This window comes from Lissotriton helveticus, chromosome 4_1, assembly GCF_964261635.1.
Source record: "Lissotriton helveticus chromosome 4_1, aLisHel1.1, whole genome shotgun sequence".
Classification (NCBI taxonomy): Eukaryota; Metazoa; Chordata; class Amphibia; order Caudata; family Salamandridae; genus Lissotriton; species Lissotriton helveticus.
Genome location: NC_136063.1, coordinates 1,606,905,200 through 1,606,924,904, shown reverse-complemented (window position 1 = coordinate 1,606,924,904; position 19,705 = coordinate 1,606,905,200). Strand labels below are relative to the sequence as shown.

The 19,705-nt window shown below is 44.1% G+C and overlaps 1 protein-coding gene across 1 annotated transcript in view; it reads right to left on the bottom strand.

Moving 5' to 3' along the window:
• The window catches only part of DPY19L1 (dpy-19 like C-mannosyltransferase 1), a 543,661-nt gene that overhangs the window by 396,630 nt on the left and 127,326 nt on the right, over positions 1 to 19,705 (bottom strand). Inside the window, exon 4 of the mRNA XM_078688229.1 lies at positions 12,941 to 13,078. Coding sequence (XP_078544355.1) covers positions 12,941 to 13,078 — 138 coding nt within the window. The remainder of the gene's footprint in view (positions 1 to 12,940; positions 13,079 to 19,705) is intronic.

The window sequence follows — 19,705 nt, the reverse complement described above, 5'->3', positions numbered from 1 at the left end:
ATTTGAGCGTGGATTCAGCAGCCGTTAAGTCTCCCAAACTTACTTTGGGACGGGATCACCATGGACGCCTTGATGCTGTAGTCATAAGGCCGTTTTATTTGGGAGCGCACTCGGTGTACATAAAACCTGCCTGTCGCCGCACAGACTAATAAACCCTTACAGCACTCTAACAAATATTAACTATCCCCTCCGCTGCTACACAATTCCCACCCCCTTTAACAATTCCTTATTTAACTTCAACTTGACAACTTCTGTTAGTGACGGGCCCTTTTGCCCTTTCTCCAATCATGTTTCTTTGCACCGAGCCAGCCTGTCTGTCCCTGGACCAAGCCTGTCTTTCTTTCATTCCTCCATTCTCCTCTTACTTTCCGCTGTTACCTCTAAACTCGCCCTTAGTGCCCTTCAATGAGCTTAACCCCTATGACTAATACCCCTTTCTCTGACTGCATCTCTTTCCCAGTGCCCAACCTGCTGCTTTAGCCTATTGTTCCTGTACCAGGGTGGGTTGGTAGGCTCAGTGTTTCCCTAGAGCAACTGCTCGGTCGCAAATCCACCTCTGTGAATTACCACTCCCAAATCTCCTTGGGTGAAGTGGGCAACACCTTCCAATCCACCCAAGGCCCTCCAAGTCCCTCAGTGTGTGGTGTGCAAGTAAAATTCATGGGAAATAACACAAGTGAATTTACCAATAATGTGAGGTTATGTAATTACCGCCAATCTTATAATTATGGTTCAAGCTGAAAAAATATAACTTCCATCAGAATCTAGACAACCGAAAGTTCCACAATAAAGGCCTAACTATTGATGTTTATGCATTACAGTAAATACAGCCTTTTGTTAACACATTGATATTCAATGGGTTTTGAAGCAATTATTTTGGCACTCCTGCTGTTAGCAGGATGTCAGTTAAATACATTCTCGAGCCATCCTCACACAGGTCAGGAATTGAAATGGGGCAACAACAAAAAAAGAAAATAGATACATTTCTTTTGTTTTCAGCAATTCCTCAAGCACGTAAACTCCTTCCATATTACGCCATCGCTAGATAGTTGTAGTAGTGATATGACCCACGGATTTGGTGCTTTACGTGTCAAAACGTTGACAATTCTCTATTCTGAGATTGGGCACCAAATTTACTATGGACTGAATTCTTCTGATTTACAAGCCAATTTCGATGTATTTATCAATCTAGATAAATTGCTCAAGACTTGGCACACATTACATATTACATGCTTATGCCAATTAAATATAATTCACTTTTTTTACAGTAACTTGTTGGTATAATTGCTGAAAAATAATTGCTTTGTAATTATGTTTCATCATTTTTAAACATAGGAACAAAATTCACATAAATACACCACACCATGCCACATAATTCCATTCAACATAATTGCACTCAATGTCACACACTTCCACGTCAGCAATTTAGCTCTACACATTTCCATTCCACACCACATAATTTGACAATAAACCACATAATTCAACTCAACAACACAATTGCACAACACATACATCCAATTCACACCACATAATTAAAGTCAACTACATACCACTCCACAACACAAAATACCATTTCACATTACACTCTATGACACACAATCCAACTCCACATAATTCCAGTACACTCAATACCACATATTTACTATCCATTACTATCCATATACTTCCACTGCCCACCATGCCACATAATTCCACTAAACAAATCCACTCCACACCACACACAATTCACAACTAAGAATTCCAATCCAACCCACAAAATCCCACTCCACACAACATCCACTCCACTCTAAACCAAAAAACATGGGGAACAAACAGAGCAAAGGAAAAAACAACACAATGCAACGCAACCCAATATTGGCAACTTAGTAATGCATTCTCTATGTTACTTTTTTTTTTTTTTTTTAAGATTTTTTATTAAATACCAGGTGCAACTTTCAAAATAGCAAGAATTCCATAATTTCATAACAATACAATAAAACGTTTTTGATTCAACGCGACCGAGACTGCGTGCATAAATACAACAATACATACAAAGCTTTAGTGTATAATTAATGGGAAACATCCTTTACAACGCAACTTTTACCACGAAGTGCCTTTACGACGCAACTTTTACAACGCAAACCATTACAACGCATTGCGCTGGGGGGCGCTCTAGGATAGGGAATAAGTTTAATTTACTATCCAACACCTTCCCAAGTGTCCACGGGGACTGGAGTTGGAATAGTAAATTAAACTATTCACTATACAGCACCCCAAAGCGCTATGCGTTGTAAAGGTTTTCGTTGTAAAAACCGCGTTGTAAAGGCATGCGTGGTAAAAGCATGCGTTGTAATGTCATACATCCATAATTAATGGGTGGGGTATTGGCACAGGGGGTTAAGACAACCAGCAGGAATATACTTAAAAACATTCTAATTGATAAGTTGCTAAATTAAGACAGAAATACCTCACAGGGTAGCTTGCTCTATACGTAAGTCCCTCCATCTTTTAAGAGGGGCCCATAGTTTTTGTCCTAAATCTCTTGTTTTCCTACCCCTTCCTAGATAAAGGGTAGCTTCTAGATTATGAATCCCTAACAGGCGCGAGAGCCACATCTGAAAGGATGGAGCCATGCTATCCTTCCACCCTGCCGCTAAAATGATCCTGAGGACCGCAACACAAATAAAAACGAACCCTTCCTCCTCTTTATTCAGTTTTAGCTTCACATCATACCCCAGAATCATTAAGGTAGGGGATAGGTTGATCTTGATACCTAGCAGCCCCTCCCAGAATTTCTGAATATTATTAAAAATCTCAGAGTTTGTTGAAATGATAAAACATGTGGACAAGGTCCGCTGGGCCCACAAGACATCTTGGGCATTTATCGTCTTCTCTCATACCCCACATGAATAGTTTAGCTGGGGAGAAGTAAAGGTTATATATTGTCTTGTAATGTTGAGCTCTCAAATTTGTAGAACGAAACCATTTCACGGCTAGTTGTAATGCCTTATCCAGATCTGCATCCGGATCCCCTAATTTCAACATCCAAGCAGCCTCGATTTTATTCAGGTCATTTTGGAGTGTTGAAGTTAGTTCTTTATAGATCACTTTTATTTGGCTACCCCCATCCAGCACATATTCCAGCAGATTGTATTGGCCACCTGGAACGATGCTAGATCTCCCCCTGGTTAACGTATTGTGTATTTGTAGAAACTTAAAACCTTGAGTATCTGGGATTCCGAATCGCCGCTGAATCTCATAAAAATCTATCAACATGTTTCGATTAAATATGTCTCCTATTCTTCTTATTCCTTGATTCGCCCAAATTCTCCACAGTCTATCACTGCTGAGATGGGGGAACAGGTTAGAGTTCCACAGTGGAGTATAATAATTCAGCTTCGGAATTCCCAGCTGTTTCTGAATAAGTTTCCAAATCTTCCAGGAACTGTCTAACACTTTATATCTCTTTTTATTATAGTAACGCCTTCTAAACAAGACGCCAACAGCTTCCTTGCCTAGAAGTAGCTCAAAAATAGAAGGAGGAAACCTTTTCCATAAGCGGAATAAGCATCATTTGCTACACAATCCAACAAAATAGCTATCTGGCTAAAAAGGCAGGCAATCAAATAAAATCTAATATTTGGTGCCGCTAGGCCCCCTTGGTCCAGCGGGAGTGATAGATATTTCAGGGACCGTCTAGATTACCCGTACTGCCAGATGAATTTCATAAAGGTTCCCTCAATTAATTTCAGTACCTCCTCACCCACCCAAAGCGGTATAGAGCGAAACAAGTACAATATTTTGGGAAAGAGGGTCATCTTGATGACATTGACCCTGCCTATTGTAGACAGATGTATATGATCTATCCTTTTTTACTCCGCACTGATCGTCTTAACCAATGGAGTATCATTTTCTTTGACAATTGAGTCAATATTAGAGCTAATCTAATCCCCAGATAAACTGCTGAATCCACATATCTTCCATCTTGTTTCTGAATATTATTCGAGCAGATTATCTGGGTTTTGGATTCGTTAAGGTGATAACCTGAATACTGGCCAAATTCCGTGGTGATCTCAATAAGGGCGCTCATAGCAGACTCTGGCTCTGATGTTAAGGCCAAATCGTCCGCATAAGCCAACAATTTTGTCTCTAGCCCCTTACACACCACTGGTTTGATCCTTTCAGACCCTATGATCCTTCTAACCAAGGGATCAATATACAGGGCAAATAAGCTAGTCGAGCAGGGACACCCCTGTCTGGTTCCCCGGGCAATCTCTATTTCTTCTGAGGACCCACCCATTAATTGGATTCTTGCTACCGGGTCAACATATAAGGCTTTTATAGCCCTCATAATATTCGGGCCAAAGCCCCTCTGGTCCAATATCCCCCACAAATACCTCCAGTTGACACGGTCGAAGGCCTTTTCCGCGTCCAAGAAGATCATGGCCATCTGCCCCCCGTGACAGCCTGAATATCAAACAGCGTAATAGCTCGTCTGATATGATCGGTTGTATCTCGACCTGGTATAAAATCGTGGTGCCACGGGGAGACCAGACCACCAATTACTCCTCTCAGCCTTCGGGCCAAGACCTTTGAGTACATTTTGGGATCAGTGTTAATAAGGGATATTGGACGATATGAAGCTGGGTCTTCCTTGGTCTTGCCCTTTTTATGAAAGACAACGATATTCGTCCCCTTCCAAGATTCTGGAACCTTCCCTGAGCACATAATTCCACTAAATAGATCCAATAAGAGGGGGGCGAGCACGTCCTGCAGACATTTATAAACCTCGATAGGTAAACTATCAGGTCCAGAGGCCTTCCCAGCAGCAAGATCCTGCAGGGCTTCTTCCACTTCATTTACAGTCAACTCACTGCCAAGTGATATTTTATCTTGCTCTAATATTTTATGTCCGATATCTGCCGGGCCACTGTTAACCATGGATGCCCTTATCCTCCTCCCTGTAGAGATGCTGATCACATTTTTTTAAATAAAACACACAAGATGATGGATGGAATGTTGCACAATGGCAAAACATTCACCCCCAGTCATAGATCTGGGTTTAATCCATCATTATTTTGCTCACCAAGCCACCCGAGTTCAGACATGGCCATATGCAAATCAGTCTTGACCCTGTGCCTCATGGGAACAGTCCAGCCCGAACTGCTAAGCCATGTCTTCCCTGGACCGGAATCAAGCATCCTAGGACCGGTTTCTGGCTATCAGCCGTCTTCAGCCATAATAGCTTGACTCCAGTGGCGTAGTGAGCACGGGACCCACGTCTGGGCATACCCTTCCCACATAGGGTGAACAGCAAAATACACAAGATCATGGACGGAATGTTGCACAATGGCAAAACATTCACCCCCCAGTCATAGATCTGGGTTTAATCCATCGTTATTTGGCTCACCAAGCCACCCCAGTTCAGACATGGCCATATGCAAATCAGTCTTGACCCTGTGCCTCATGGGAACCGTCCAGCCCAAACTGCTAAGCCATTTCTTCCCTCGACCGGAATCAAGCATCCTAGGACCAGTTCCTGGCTTTCAGCCGTCTTCAGCCAGGATAGCTTGACTCCAGTGGCGTAGTGAGCACGGGACCCACGTCTGGGCATACCCTTCCCATATAGGGTGAACAGCAAAACACACAAGATGATGGACGGAATGTTGCACAATGGCAAAACATTCACCCCCAGTCATAGGGTGGGAAGTTATTTAAGTGCCTCAAATTGTAAAGCGCTCTGATATCCTTCGGGATCAAGTTTGCGCTATATAAAACCTTATAAATAGATAAATAAAAATAGATCTGGGTTTAATCCATCGTTATTTTGCTTACCAAGCGACCCCAGTTCAGACATGGCCATATGCAAATCAGTCTCTGGCTAAAGACGGCTGATAGCCAGAAACCGGTCCTAGGATGTTTGATTCCGGTCCAGGGAAGACATGGCTTGGCAGTTCGGGCTGAACTGTTCCCATGAGGCACAGGGTCAAGACTGATTTGCATATGGCCATGTCTGAACTGGGGTGGCTTGGTGAGCAAAATAAGGATGGATTAAACCCAGATCTGTGCCTGGGGGTGAATGTTTTGCCATTGTGCAACATTCCCTCCATCATCTTGTGTGTTTTGCTGTTCACCCTATGTGGGAAGGGTATGCCCAGACGTGGGTCCCGTGCTCCCTAAGCCACTGGAGTCAAGCTATCGTGGCTGAAGACGGTTGATAGCCAGAAACCGGTCGTAGGATGCTTGATTCCGGTCCAGGGAAGACATGGCTTGGCAGTTCGGGCTGAACTGTTCCCAAGAGGCACAGGGTCAAGACTGATTTGCATATGGCCATGTCTGAACTGGGGTGGCTTGGTGAGCAAAATAACGATGGATTAAACCTAGATCTATGACTGGGGGTGAATGTTTTGCCATTGTGCAACATTCCCTCCATCATCTTGTGTGTTTTGCTGTTCACCCTATGTGGGAAGGGTATGCCCAGACGTGGGTCCTGTGCTCCCTAAGCCACTGGAGTCAAGCTATCCTGGCTGAAGACGGCTGATAGCCAGAAACCGGTCCTAGGATGCTTGATTCCGGTCCAGGGAAGACATGGCTTGGCAGTTCGGGCTGAACTGTTCTCATGAGGCACAGGGTCAAGACTGATTTGCATATGGCCATGTCTGAACTGGGGTGGCTTGGTGAGCAAAATAACGATGGATTAAACCCAGATCTGTGACTGGGGGTGAATGTTTTGCCATTGTGCAACATTCCGTCCATCATCTTGTGTGTTTTGCTGTTCATCCTATGCAGGAAGGGTATGCCCAGACGTGGGTCCCGTGCTCACTAAGCCACTGGAGTCAAGCTATCCTGGCTGAAGACGGCAAATAGCCAGAAACTGGTCCTAGGATGCTTGATTCCGGTCCAGGGAAGACATGGCTTGGCAGTTCGGGCTGAACTGTTCCCATGAGGCACGAGGTCAAGACTGATTTGCATATGGCCATGTCTGAACTGGGGTGGCTTGGTGAGCAAAATAACGATGGATTAAACCCAGATCTGTGACTAGGGGTGAATGTTTTGCCATTGTGCAACATTCCCTCCATCATCTTGTGTGTTTTGCTGTTCACCCTATGTGGGAAGGGTATGCCCAGACGTGGGTCCCGTGCTCACTAAGCCGCTGGAGTCAAGCTATCCTGGCTGAAAACGGCTGATAGCCAGAAACCGGTCCTAGGATGCTTGATTCCGGTCCAGGGAAGACATGGCTTGGCAGTTCGGGCTGAACTTTTCCCATGAGGCACAGGGTCAAGACTGATTTGCATATGGCCATGTCTAAACTGGGGTGGCTTGGTGAGCAAAATAACGATGGATTAAACCCAGATCTGTGACTGGGGGTGAACGTTTTGCCATTGTGCAACATTCCGTCCATCATCTTGTGTGTTTTGCTGTTCACCCTATGTGGGAAGGTTATGCCCAGATGTGGGTCCTGTGCTCCCTAAGCCACTGGAGTCAAGCTATCCTGGCTGAAAGACGGCTGATAGCCAGAAACCGGTCCTAGGATGCTTGATTCCGGTCCAGGGAAGACATGGCTTGGCAGTTCGGGCTGAACTGTTCCCAAGAGGCACAGGGTCAAGACTGATTTGCATATGGCCATGTCTGAACTGAGGTGGGTTGGTGAGCAAAATAACGATGGATTAAACCCAGATCTGTGACTGGGGGTAAATGTTTTGCCATTTGGCAAAATTCCGTCCATCATCTTGTGTGTTTTGCTGTTCACCCTATGTGGGAAGGGTATGCCCAGACGTCGGTCCCGTGCTCACTAAGCCACTGGAGTCAAGCTATCCTGGCTGAAGATGGCTGATAGCCAGAAACCGGTCCTAGAATGCTTGATTCCGGTCCAGGGAAGACATGGCTTGGCAGTTCGGGTTAAACGGTTCCGGGTCCAGACTGATTTGCATATAGCCATGTCTGAACTGGGGTGGCTTGGTGAGCAAAATAACGATGGATTAAACCCAGATCTGTGACTGGGGGTGAATGTTTTGCCATTGTGCAACATTCCGTCCATCATCTTGTGTGTTTTAAAATTTTTTAAATACCTTTCGGATATTTGCAGATGCCACAAACTCCTGATCGCCTTCACATATTTTAGCTATTACATTCCTACTTTGTCCCTTCTTTATTTTTAATGCCAATAGCTTCCCAGCCTGCTCCCTGTCTCATATATCCTACCCCTATGTATAGTCCTCAGCATTTACCTGTGCTATCCATTTATTTAAGTCTGCCTTCAGAGTCAGAATTTTTTGATGACTTTCCTCGGCCTCATTTCCCCCCGTGATATCCCTCAGATGTTGTTCTTCTGCCTCCATCAACTTCCCCACTAGCCCCTCGTAATTTTCACGAGCCTCCCTTCTCTGTCTAGCCGAGAAACTAAGTGTCTCCCCCCTTAAAGCCCCTTTAAAAGAGTCCCAGACACAATTACGGGAGGGGCTAAATCTATTTGCAGCAAAGAAATTTCCTGTCCATTCTTTAAGATGATCAATAAACTTGGGATTTGCCAACAGTCTCCTCTCGAATGTCCAGACAGATCTAGGTATGGGAGCTATATTCTGTTCATATAAAAGAACCAACGGATTATGATCAGAGATCAATTTTGGCAGTTTTTTGATACCCACACTTGAGGCTTCTGTGGAAGAAACAAGAAAATAATCCAGTTTGGTATACCTTTTGTACGGATATGAAAAATACGTACATCCTGGATTATACTGCTCTTTACATCCCCACACATCTAACAAGCCGTAGGAATTGATAAGCAAACACAAAGCCCTTGGTTTACTACCCACATACTTTGCCATTCCATTAGTATCGAAGGTCTACATCGATATTAAAATCCCCACACACGATTAGGGGGGACGACCAGTTTAAGAGTTCTAATTCTAGATTGTCAAAAACCTCTGGCTCGTCCTGATTTGAGCCGTATATAGTCAGGGCTCGAAAAATTCACTCGACCGCTAGCATTTGCGAGTTAGATTAATTCAGGATGAGCTATTTTTAGGAAAAAAGGAGCAGAGAGGCGCACTCAATGAAATTAGTAATGTGAGAAGTCCATTAAATATGCAGATCTTCTGTTTTCTTGAATATATTCTTTATTTTCATTCACATAAAAACGGCACAGCCAACGCGTTTCATCCCCAATTGTGCCTAGGGAATTTCGTCAGGGCATATATGTAACGATCCGGTTGATGCGGTGGTCCTAGAGAAAGATGCTCTATGGAAGCTGATGTGGAAAAAGATCACAGTAGATCGCAGTGTTTTCCTGAGAAAAGTGAGCCACTCAAGTCCGGTTCGAATAGAAATTCGCGTCCCGCCGGTTAGCTGAGGATGTGACTTGAGCTATTTTTAGGTCCTACTCGCCCTTTCTGGTGAGTAGGAAGATAAACTGACATTTGACCTCTGCCTCTGAAAGCAGAGGAAATGTGACAAGATAGCAAGATTTAAAGGCATCTTTATTGCTCACAAAGTAAATGCTCAATAAAAATGCTTTTAAATCTTGTTAACTTGTCACATTTGTTCTGTTTTCAGAGTCAGAGGTCAAGTGCATTTCACTTAGGTCGAGGAGATTTTGTATGTTACTAGACCTGCAGGTCTAGTGCATTTTTTATGATTTTTCGAGCCCTGATAGTACATACAGTGACCCCGATCTTAAGCTCCACAATTGCCCATCTACCCCCCGTATCTGCCTGGGTACGTACCATACCGCCCAGACTTATTTTACCCAGAATTGCCACCCCTCTAATAGATGATGTCTGATTGGAGCATGCCAAGAGCTCAACACCTCTGATACTAAGTAGATGTTTTTTTGCCCAGGGAAGATGGGACTCCTGGATACAGATCACGTCTATCTGATTAGTTTTTACAAAATGCCCCAGTCTTTGTCTCTTAGACCAGTCTTTTAAACCCCCTACGTTGATTGAGCAGATCCTACGTTTCCCCATTAAATCTTGGGACTTGATCACCTATGCACTGTCTCAGCACTTCCCCATTTATTGCATATATCAAACTAATCAGAATATCCCCGAAATCGAATACCAAGCACCTGGTATTATCTTTTTTTGTTTTTGCCCACCCTGAAGTGAACCCCCCCTGGCCCCCTTCCCACCCGTCCCCCCCTAGAATCCCCCACTCCTGCCCACCCCTGCTCATGGCCCCCCTTCACTTGACCAGGATGCTCAGACGCTAGTCTGTGCATGTGATGAGCGCTGTGTAGGTGGACAGTGACTACCTCTACATACATACACTAAAACTATGATTTGCTAGCTGACCCTAGTGACGTCTATGAACATATCAGCTCTACCCGATAGAGAAAACACTCACATCCGACATTTAATTGAAACAATTGAAGCACCAAAAAAAAACAACCTAAGCCCCCCTACCCCTTATATTCCAAACATATTCTTACAAAACACAGAATACAAACTATTCCCCGTCCTTCTCCCCTAGCCCCCCGATATATACATCCTCCTCTTCATTTGCCCAAGGACTCCAAATATTCTTTGGCTTTAATCTCTGAACCAAAATATAAGGTGGTACCATTATTTACCACCTTCAGTTGTGCTGGATTGACCAGGTACACCTGAACTTTCTTGTCCTGAAAAGGTTTAATGAGCTGTCTCAGCCTCCAGCGTCTCTCGACTGTCACATGACAGAAGTCAGGCCGGACGAAGAAAGACACCCCGCCGCTTGACCTTTTGGCGTCTGGCCTTGCCTTATCATAGATCGCTTGCCGCAGGAGGAAATTTCCATAGACGACAAGTAGGGCCCGGGGTCTATGCCCCTCTTTTGCTGGTGCCCGAAGCTTCATTTGCCCAAGGACTCCAAATATTCTTTGGCTTTAATCTCTGAACCAAAATATAAGGTGGTACCATTATTTACCACCTTCAGTTGTGCTGGATTGACCAGGTACACCTGAACTTTCTTGTCCTGAAATGGTTTAATGAGCTGTCTCAGCCTCCAGCGTCTCTCGACTGTCACATGACAGAAGTCAGGCCGGACGAAGAAAGACACCCCTCCGCTTGACCTTTTGGCGTCTGGCCTTGCCTTATCATAGATCGCTTGCCGCAGGAGGAAATTTCCATAGACGACAAGTAGGGCCCGGGGTCTATGCCCCTCTTTTGCTGGTGCCCGAAGCTTTAGCGGGATACGGTGTGCCCTTTGGATCTCTGCTGCCCAGTTCCACTCTGGCAATTCCGGGAAGACCCCCTTAAAAAGATTAATTACATACTGTCTGGGATCAGACCCTTCGAGACCTTCCTGCACACCCAGTACTCGTAAGTTGTTTCGTCTATGTATATTTTCAGACTCCTCCAGTTTCCACTGGATGTCTTTGATTTGAGCGCCCTGAGCCTCCACCAGCGATACAGCATTAGCTGCGTCTGTCCCAACGATCCTTTCCTCCAAGTCGGTTACCCTATCTCCCAGATTTGAAAACACCTTGGATACTTTTCTCACCACCCCCTGCATTTTCCTCATCCCTGCCTAGGCTTTCCAGCTGCCTTGTCTGGTCTCCTCCCTATGAGCCAGGATAGCCTGGTGTATTATGTCGAGAGTGGGGGGTATAGCTTCCTCCACCATAGGCGCCTTTCTTGCAGTCCCTGTCAACGGGGTAACTGAAGAGTGATCCCACGACAGGTCACTTTGACCCTTGTTGCGACTCGACTTATTCCGAGCACAACTCTGCTGTGAGGACTTCACAGCTGTTGGAGGGAGCTATAGATCACTGTCTAACCCATCCGACTCGAGACTGCTACCCCCTTGCGAAGCACTCAGTAAATCATCTGACCATTCTGCCCCTTCAGATAGAGAAAAGAAGCAGTCACTTGGCTCTTTTTCCACAACATCTCTGCCATTTCCCCTTGTCAAATCAGCTGTGTCATTATTTGAGATCACCAGTAGGGGCTGTATAGCACATTCAAGAATCTGGGGGTGCTCAGTGATCTGCACCTGAGATTTCAAAATATTCTGCGCCTCAGTTCCATTGGTCACCGCACTTTAGTCATTTTCAGAGCCCGTTTGCACGTTACTGGCATATCCACTGGCGTCTATCACTGTTTCAGAGGAAATAGTCCAGGGGAAAGAAGAGGGTAAACCTCTATCTGTCACACTGTCAATGCCCGGAATGTCAGGGTTAGTGTTAGTATTGGTGATGGCTTGTGGGACCCCCTGTTGACTGAGTGCTTGGCTCACCTTGTCACACTGGGCACTGCTCTCATGGCCCGTAGCACCACCAGCCATCCCAGTAGCCACTCCATCCTTCCCCTTCTACAGCAGTTCCACAACCGATAGTGCTGAAGGCCGATTCCTGGATGAGACTCCGCCTCTTCCCCTTCTGTTTGCGGGCGCATCAGGGAAGAGAAGTTTGTTTGCCTGCGGCGGAGGGCTCTCGCTGCTCGCCGCCGAATCCATTGCGTTTCCATCACGCACCTTTCGAGCAGCCGCCGCCGCAGCTGCTTTCGCCATCGCCGCTGCCGACATTGCCTTCGGAGCCATCGTGATGGGACGCCCTCTGCTACTCGGGATCAGCTGTCCGAGCAACCGCAACAGGTATTCCTTAATCAGGCGTTTCAGCCAACGCAGAGCTGTGTCTAGGCGAAGGGCTCCAAGGACTTCACGAGTTAGCTTCTGGAGCATCTAGATTTGGGGGAGGATCCAGGGGGGGCGGGGCTCGGGGGTGAAAGTACTGTAGTGCCCCTCTCCTCGGATATCATATTAGCGACGGGTCAGCAGCTCTGCTGTCACTATCCACCAGCACAGTGAAACGACCAACTAAGCGGCCACCATCTTGCCCCACCCGTCTCTCTCAGCATTCTCTATGTTACAGTCAATTGTTGAATACCTAGCTCTCGTCAACATATAGTAATTTCTCAATGTACATGCTACACTGAAATAATTCAGCAAAATGAAAAATCACAATGAGTAGAAAATAATTACTAACCTCAGGATAAACATTGAACCTCTTCAAGGAATTAATGACTAGAGGATATTCTGTGCTTGCGTCCTCTATTATACTCTTAACACCAATGACAAAGGAAGGTGCTTCGATGATAGTCTTGTAGAAAGAATAATAAAACCCCTGCGAAGGAAAAAGAAACCAATTTGTGAAAATTTCAGAACATCCAGGTGTCTTGGAACAGAGCACACACAAGTACATGGAACGCAAAAACAAATTAGAAGGAAGTAATTAAGACTGTTGAGCATTTTTTTTTTTGCCATCAACCTGAAATCATTTCTTTGCTTAGCCTAATACATATCTACCTTTTGACAGGTAACACTAAACCCTTGCCTAAGTTTTTAGTTTTCTAAGGACAGTTCAGCTGTTACCAGACGTTATGTTATCATCAGAAAAAGTGGTTTAAGAAGCAGTGCTGAGCAAGGGGCTTAGGCTTGTGTGAGCCTTTTTGCTTTGCAGGATTGCTTATACTCAACACATTACACCTGAGTTGGCCATAGTGACAAGTTAATAATAACATCGGATCAGTGTATTGTAAAATGTTACAACAAAAGCAGTAGACCTGGTATATTTATTTTGTACAGTATTTGTTAATAGCAGACCACTAGGAGTGGATTGTTATTACTATTGCTAAAGCCTGTAGAAAGATATTTCAATGCAGTTGCACAAAGTACTGTATTAGACAAGGGTTTGTTTGTTTGTTGGCTACCCTTGACAAACCTTGGGAGTAAAAAGAGTTTCACTGTGAAAATCCTTGTTACCGTTGTATGTTGTTTTGTTAACTGGAACTTTGGAAATGCTTCTAATTTTAGCACCCGGTAGCCGATGAAGCAGCAGGTCAGTGCAATCTCCTTCACTTGCTTCCTCACCCTCCGAATGCTCAGGAAGATCTTCACATGGCTTCCACCCAGCACCAGGCGAAGTCACACAAGCTTTCGTCACCAGCAGACTAGACTACATCAATTCCCGCTATGCAGGAAACATCACCCAACTCCTGAAGAAACTCCAGACCTCCAGAACACAGCAGCCAGACTCATCCTCTACCTTCCCAGACAAACGCACATCACCCCTCACATCAGGAAACTCCATTGGCTACCAGTTGTGAAGAGATGCCGGTTCAAGCTACTGGCCTATGATTACAAGGCACAACACAATGAAGCATCAGCGTACCTCAAAAAATGAGTGAATTATCATCAAACGACCAGGGAACTCAATTCTGGATCCCTCTATCTAGCAGCTACCCACCACATCCGCCAGGCAAACAGCAGAGGCCGTTCCTTCTCCCACCCGGCAGCTAAGACATGCAACTCCCTGCCCCTGTACCTCAGAGCCTCACCATCACTTCAGCAGTTCAGGAAGGATCTGGAAGTTTAACCAATAAGATCAGGATGCATGATCCTGCAGCACCCTCCCACAGCACCTCGAGACCCTCACGGGTGAAGCAGCCGCGCTCTTCAAATCCTGATTGCTTGATTACGTGGAATCACACAGATTACATTAGGTAAGGGTTTTGGTGTTGGTTACCCAAGCAAACAAATTTTGGGGATACAAAATCGGTACTGTGATAATCCTCGATTGGCTCTCTTAGGAGTAACTGTAGATTATTTAGCCAAATATAATTTTGTACATATTTGTAATTACATTACTTTATGCCAGATGTCTGCTTTGCTGTAAAGTTTATGCGTAATACAGAATGACTGAATTGGTTAGAGGAGAGGATGTGGCGTAACAGCTAGGGCAGTCGGCCTCAAATCTGGGTTCGAGTCTCGGCAAGGACATGCAACATCCTGTGATTTTGGAAAAATCACTTAATCTCCCCGTGCCTAATAAAAATGAATGTGTCCTTGTGTAATGCAACTGGTGCTCCTGTAAAGCGCTCTGATAGCAGATACCTTCGGGTCAAGTTCCTGCTAAATAAAACTCAATTAAAAAAAAATGGTGACAAGTCAGAGATAAAGGCTATAGGCTTCACTGGTTCACTGGGAAAACGTACACCATGTGCCGTAAGTCTGATCGGTTTCCTCTGACAGATTACCACAAAAGAAATAGGCCAGACCAATTTACTGTGAAAAGCTTAGGTTAATATCAATAGGCAGTTAGGTTCAGATTCATATTATACTGTATTAAAGCATGTAGACCGGAATTTTGTTACAGGGAATCTCATACAATAACAAAGTATTCAAGAGGAGTTATTTACCCCATTTGACAAGCGCTGTGGGTAGATTTGCAGCCAGATAATCATGGTTAAGTCCACTTAGTTTGGGTTGAATATTACTTTGCCAACTGTATAATTCCATAACTTTATGCATGATACTTGTCTTGTGGAAAAGCTTATGCTCAATGATAAAAGCTATAGGGCTATTTATTTACTTGAGAACAGTTCTGTCAAACGATGTAGGTCTGATCCATTTATTATAAAACGTTATGAGAAATGCAGAAGTGCTGGCATAGTTATTGCGAATCCATCAAAGCAAACAAGAACAACCCAATATGCCTACTAGGAACCAGAGCTTTTACATGCATGCACGACAATGGTTCAATAAGGAATTGTTTCAAAACAATGCCGGATGCCAGCAGACGATGGCCTTGGTCGTGTTAGACCCAAGTGCCGCCATCGACACAGTATCCCACAAGCTACTCCTTCAGCGTTTACGGGTGTGCGGACTGGATGGGGTAGCACTACAGTGGATGTGGTCCTTTCTGGCAGATCGTAGTTTCCAAGTTGTTCAACACCCCAATCAATCAAAACTCCTGCCCCTCCATCAAGGGGTCCCACCTGGATCTACTCCTAAATACCACAATTTTTAATCTGTACATTGGACCTTTGGCTATGATTATGGACAGATACAAGATCTCAATTGTATCGTACGCTGACTACACACAGCTTGTGGTGACCCTTGCACAAGACTCCGGGTAGTCTGCAGTACAGTCCTCCTCTTGTCTCAATGATCTGGCCGCATGGATGTCGAACCACTGCCTTAAATTGAATGGCAGCAAGACAGAGGTCTTGGGAAATCTCCCTTCATCTGGGGTACAGCCTGGTGGCCCCAGGCACTGGGGCCTATTTCGAGCCCAAAAACGAGGTAAAAAACCTGGGAATATGGCTTAATCCTAAACTCTTGTTTGAGACCCAAACTAGAAAGGTGGCAGGGAGATGTTTTGACACCCTTAAGATGCTAAGAAAAACCCTAGACATCCTTCCTGTATCAGCAAGAAAAACCATAGTTCATACTCTGGTGACCTCGCAATTTGATTATGGGAATGTCCTCTATCTGGGTGCACCAAAAGACTGCGTGCAACGACTCCAACGTATTCAAAATGCAGCGGCACGCCTTATTCTTAATATACTGAGTCGATCTTCAACGACACAAGCTCTCAATTCCCTCCATTGGCTGCCAATCGGGAAGAGAATTTTCTTCAAAGCCATGTGCTTCTGTCATAAGAGCCTACAGGGGAAAGGCCCCAGCTACCTGCATGATTTCCTCACCCCGTACAATCCTGGTCGAGAGTTAAAATTGACAGGAGCACAATTACTCAAGATTCCCAGGATAAGGAAAGCTAGGATAGGCGCACAATCTTTTGGCTATCTAGCAGCCAAGAACTGGAACACACTCCCTTTCTGGTTACAAGCCGAGAAACCTGAACCAATCTTTCGCAGAAGACTAAAAACCTGGCTCTACAAACTTTAGTCCAGTTATTCGCCCACTCTTACTGCTGTGCTTCTAGCGCAGAGACATACCTCTTGGGGTAGCCAGGCGCTCTATAAATGAACTATTATTGAAAGATAGTAATGGTTTGAGGTAAATACAAGTTCTCAACAACGCCAGTATAGGTTATGAAATACAACACTGCACTTTCAATCAAAACAAAATTATTTTTTATAAACCTTCATAACATATACAATGGTCAGAAAGTGAAAAGCAAGTGCTCGATGCCCCCAGTGATTACACAACAAGGATTGTGATTCAAGCAGATTATGTTCAAATAGCAAATAACTAAGATCAGATCAACAGGGTTGGCTTTCTGATTCAAATTGAATTCCAGAGCGCAATCCCCAACATATTGTAATGGGACCTACTTTGTTTACTATAGTGTCAACGACATTTTTACACTGTTAGTTACATTAAGGTCATCAACAAGACAGTTAAAATTGCAAGACACAGTTAAAATTGCAAGACACAAAACTGCATGAAAATGTCCTTTTGGTTAAAGTTCGAACACGTGGAAACTGCCATTGGTGTGCAACAGGCTTCTCCCTGCATCGTTCATTAAGTTGCAAGGTCAGACTTAAATAGAAGTCCAAACAAAGATTCACAGCCAACAATCATGTAGTTCACTGAAAGTATGGAACAGTGCATGTCTGTACTCTAGGATACCATTGCAGCTTTTATCCTTTAGTCAAAAGCAGAGTTAAAACAGTCCCAGCAGTGAGGACAAGCAATGGGGCCAAGATCTTGGGAAAATTAAGACCTGTTGATAGAGAAAAAACTGGCCTTGGGAGCACAGTCCAGTAATACAACGAGCACCAAGTACAGAAGGTCAGACAGTGGAACTAAATAAATGTTTTTAGATACATACAGCTGAACTACGGTTCGAGAAAATATATATTTCTACAGACTAAAGGACACACGCTGGGGAGCGGTTAAGGGAGAGTGAAGGATGGTATCCTCCACAAAAGTGAAGGTAATAATGACAGAGGATTTATCTAGTCAGAAGTTAGGGATTTGAGAGCGTTTGTGACTTTGTTTTTATCGTAGGCAGCTTACCTCTCAATAAGACCGAATGGTATATTCCACTAATGTTACACTGCATTTGGACGAGACCGAGTCTACTTAAGTCTTTGTGCTGTTTGGCATACATGGTTAGTTAATACTGGGCCATATTTTATGGTCTGGCTAGACAGCTCAACTTTCACCAGGCAACTATGTGAACATTACTAGAGAGGAGCTTTGGCTCCACCCACATGATGAGACCCAGGAGTACATGTTTTGATTGGGTAGAAGTTGTGTGCTTTCACAAAAGAATTGCTTGCTCTCCACACAGCTGTTTTTGTTTATTTATCTAGCTGCCTAGCCTTAACGTTTCAGGAGCACACACATGCAAGTGGAATGCTATTTAAGTGTCTTAGGTAACTTATGTTGCTTTTCTCTGGCAGCAGAAGAGATGGTAGAAGGGAAGTCGTAGACCAGCATGGATTTTTAGGTATGGATTGACAGGGCAGCTGTCATCTAACATTTTAACCTACAAAAGTAATATTCTACAGACCTCTGCTTCTACACATATACATATCTATTCCCATGTTTTTGATTTGTAAGGCTTGACATTACCATAAAACATCACTTTAAAGCCAACCTATTGGCATTGCCAATGGTTCTTTAGGGTGGTCAAGGCCTACAACTAGAGTATTTAGAAAACATCAGAGGCACTCTAAAGACAAAGCCTCCCTAGGAAGAATGGAAAGAAAACTCTCCCACACAATACGAATTCAGAGACACACATCTATAAAGCTTAAAATAAAATCTACAGTCATCAGATTTAAACTTAGCTTATGACTTATGAAAGTGCTCAGTTATTTTGTAAACTGCACTTAGCAGCTGAGGGGTGCACTATTTTGGAAAGTATCTAAACAATGTATTTATGCAGTTTCTAAACATGGTTCCAGTGCTTTCACCAAGCGCACCAATATAGTGTAGATGTTTTCTTTTCTGTGTGTTATAGAATGCATTATACAGAAGCATTGTCAAAGCCAATAGGTCTCACTCTTTAAAAGTTTTAACTCTGCCAATTTGGTTTTGGTTTCCTAGATGAGCATGGTGTATGCAATTGGTAATGCTGCAAACAATCCATTCAACGACATCTGCCGAAAAATTACATACTCCCCATATAAACATTTTAATGGATTTTCTCAAAGCATAAGAAAACTGCTCTAGATTGGCCTCTGCAGCTATTATTGAATATACTTCTGCTTTAAGAAAATCCATTCAAAGACAACTGCTATGGAAGTTTGCAGATATGTGGCGGCCATCTTTGAATGGGTTTTCTGAAAGCAAATGCGTCCAAAGATACCAACTGTGCAGGTGAAATGGTTAAAAAAAATCAAGATGGACATCCACCAGTAAGCAGCAGGCGGTGCTCAGAAAGAGAAGTTTTTAAAGGACAAGTGGGGACTGGGTGGGCCATATTTTACTATAGAAAGGAGAACGGGGAAGCGGGCGACCCAGAGAGGGGTGGAATATAGCGCAGCAAAGGCATTTAAATTCAAAGACTGACATCAGCAGTGGAAGGATTTGTACCCTCCAGTCAAAACACAGTGAGACTGAAGTGCTCCTTGGGTGAGACAAACACAAGAAGAGGAAGGAGAGTCATCGAACCAGGAGCAGGGAACAGGGGTAGACAAGGAAGCCATCCATGATCAGCAAGTAGCTGACCCAAGGTCCATTCTATGTATTGCACTGTAAGGTTCACAATAGGTCTTCAGCTAAATCTATGTATAAGAGAACGAAAAAAAGTGCTTAAATGAGGGGATGTTTTTGACCTGTAATCCGTGTTCTTCTTATCGGCATTTCTCCTCGAGACAGTTATGATTTATGCAATTTTGTAAAGTACAGCTGCTTTTCCCGTAAAGGCTCATGCTTTAGTACATGTGCCGCAGCTATTTGGTAATATTTTTCTTTCAATCAAAAACCTTATGCACAACTCCAGGATGCGTCAACCAGTAAGTCAGCATGAGATAGGTCTTGACTTTCAACC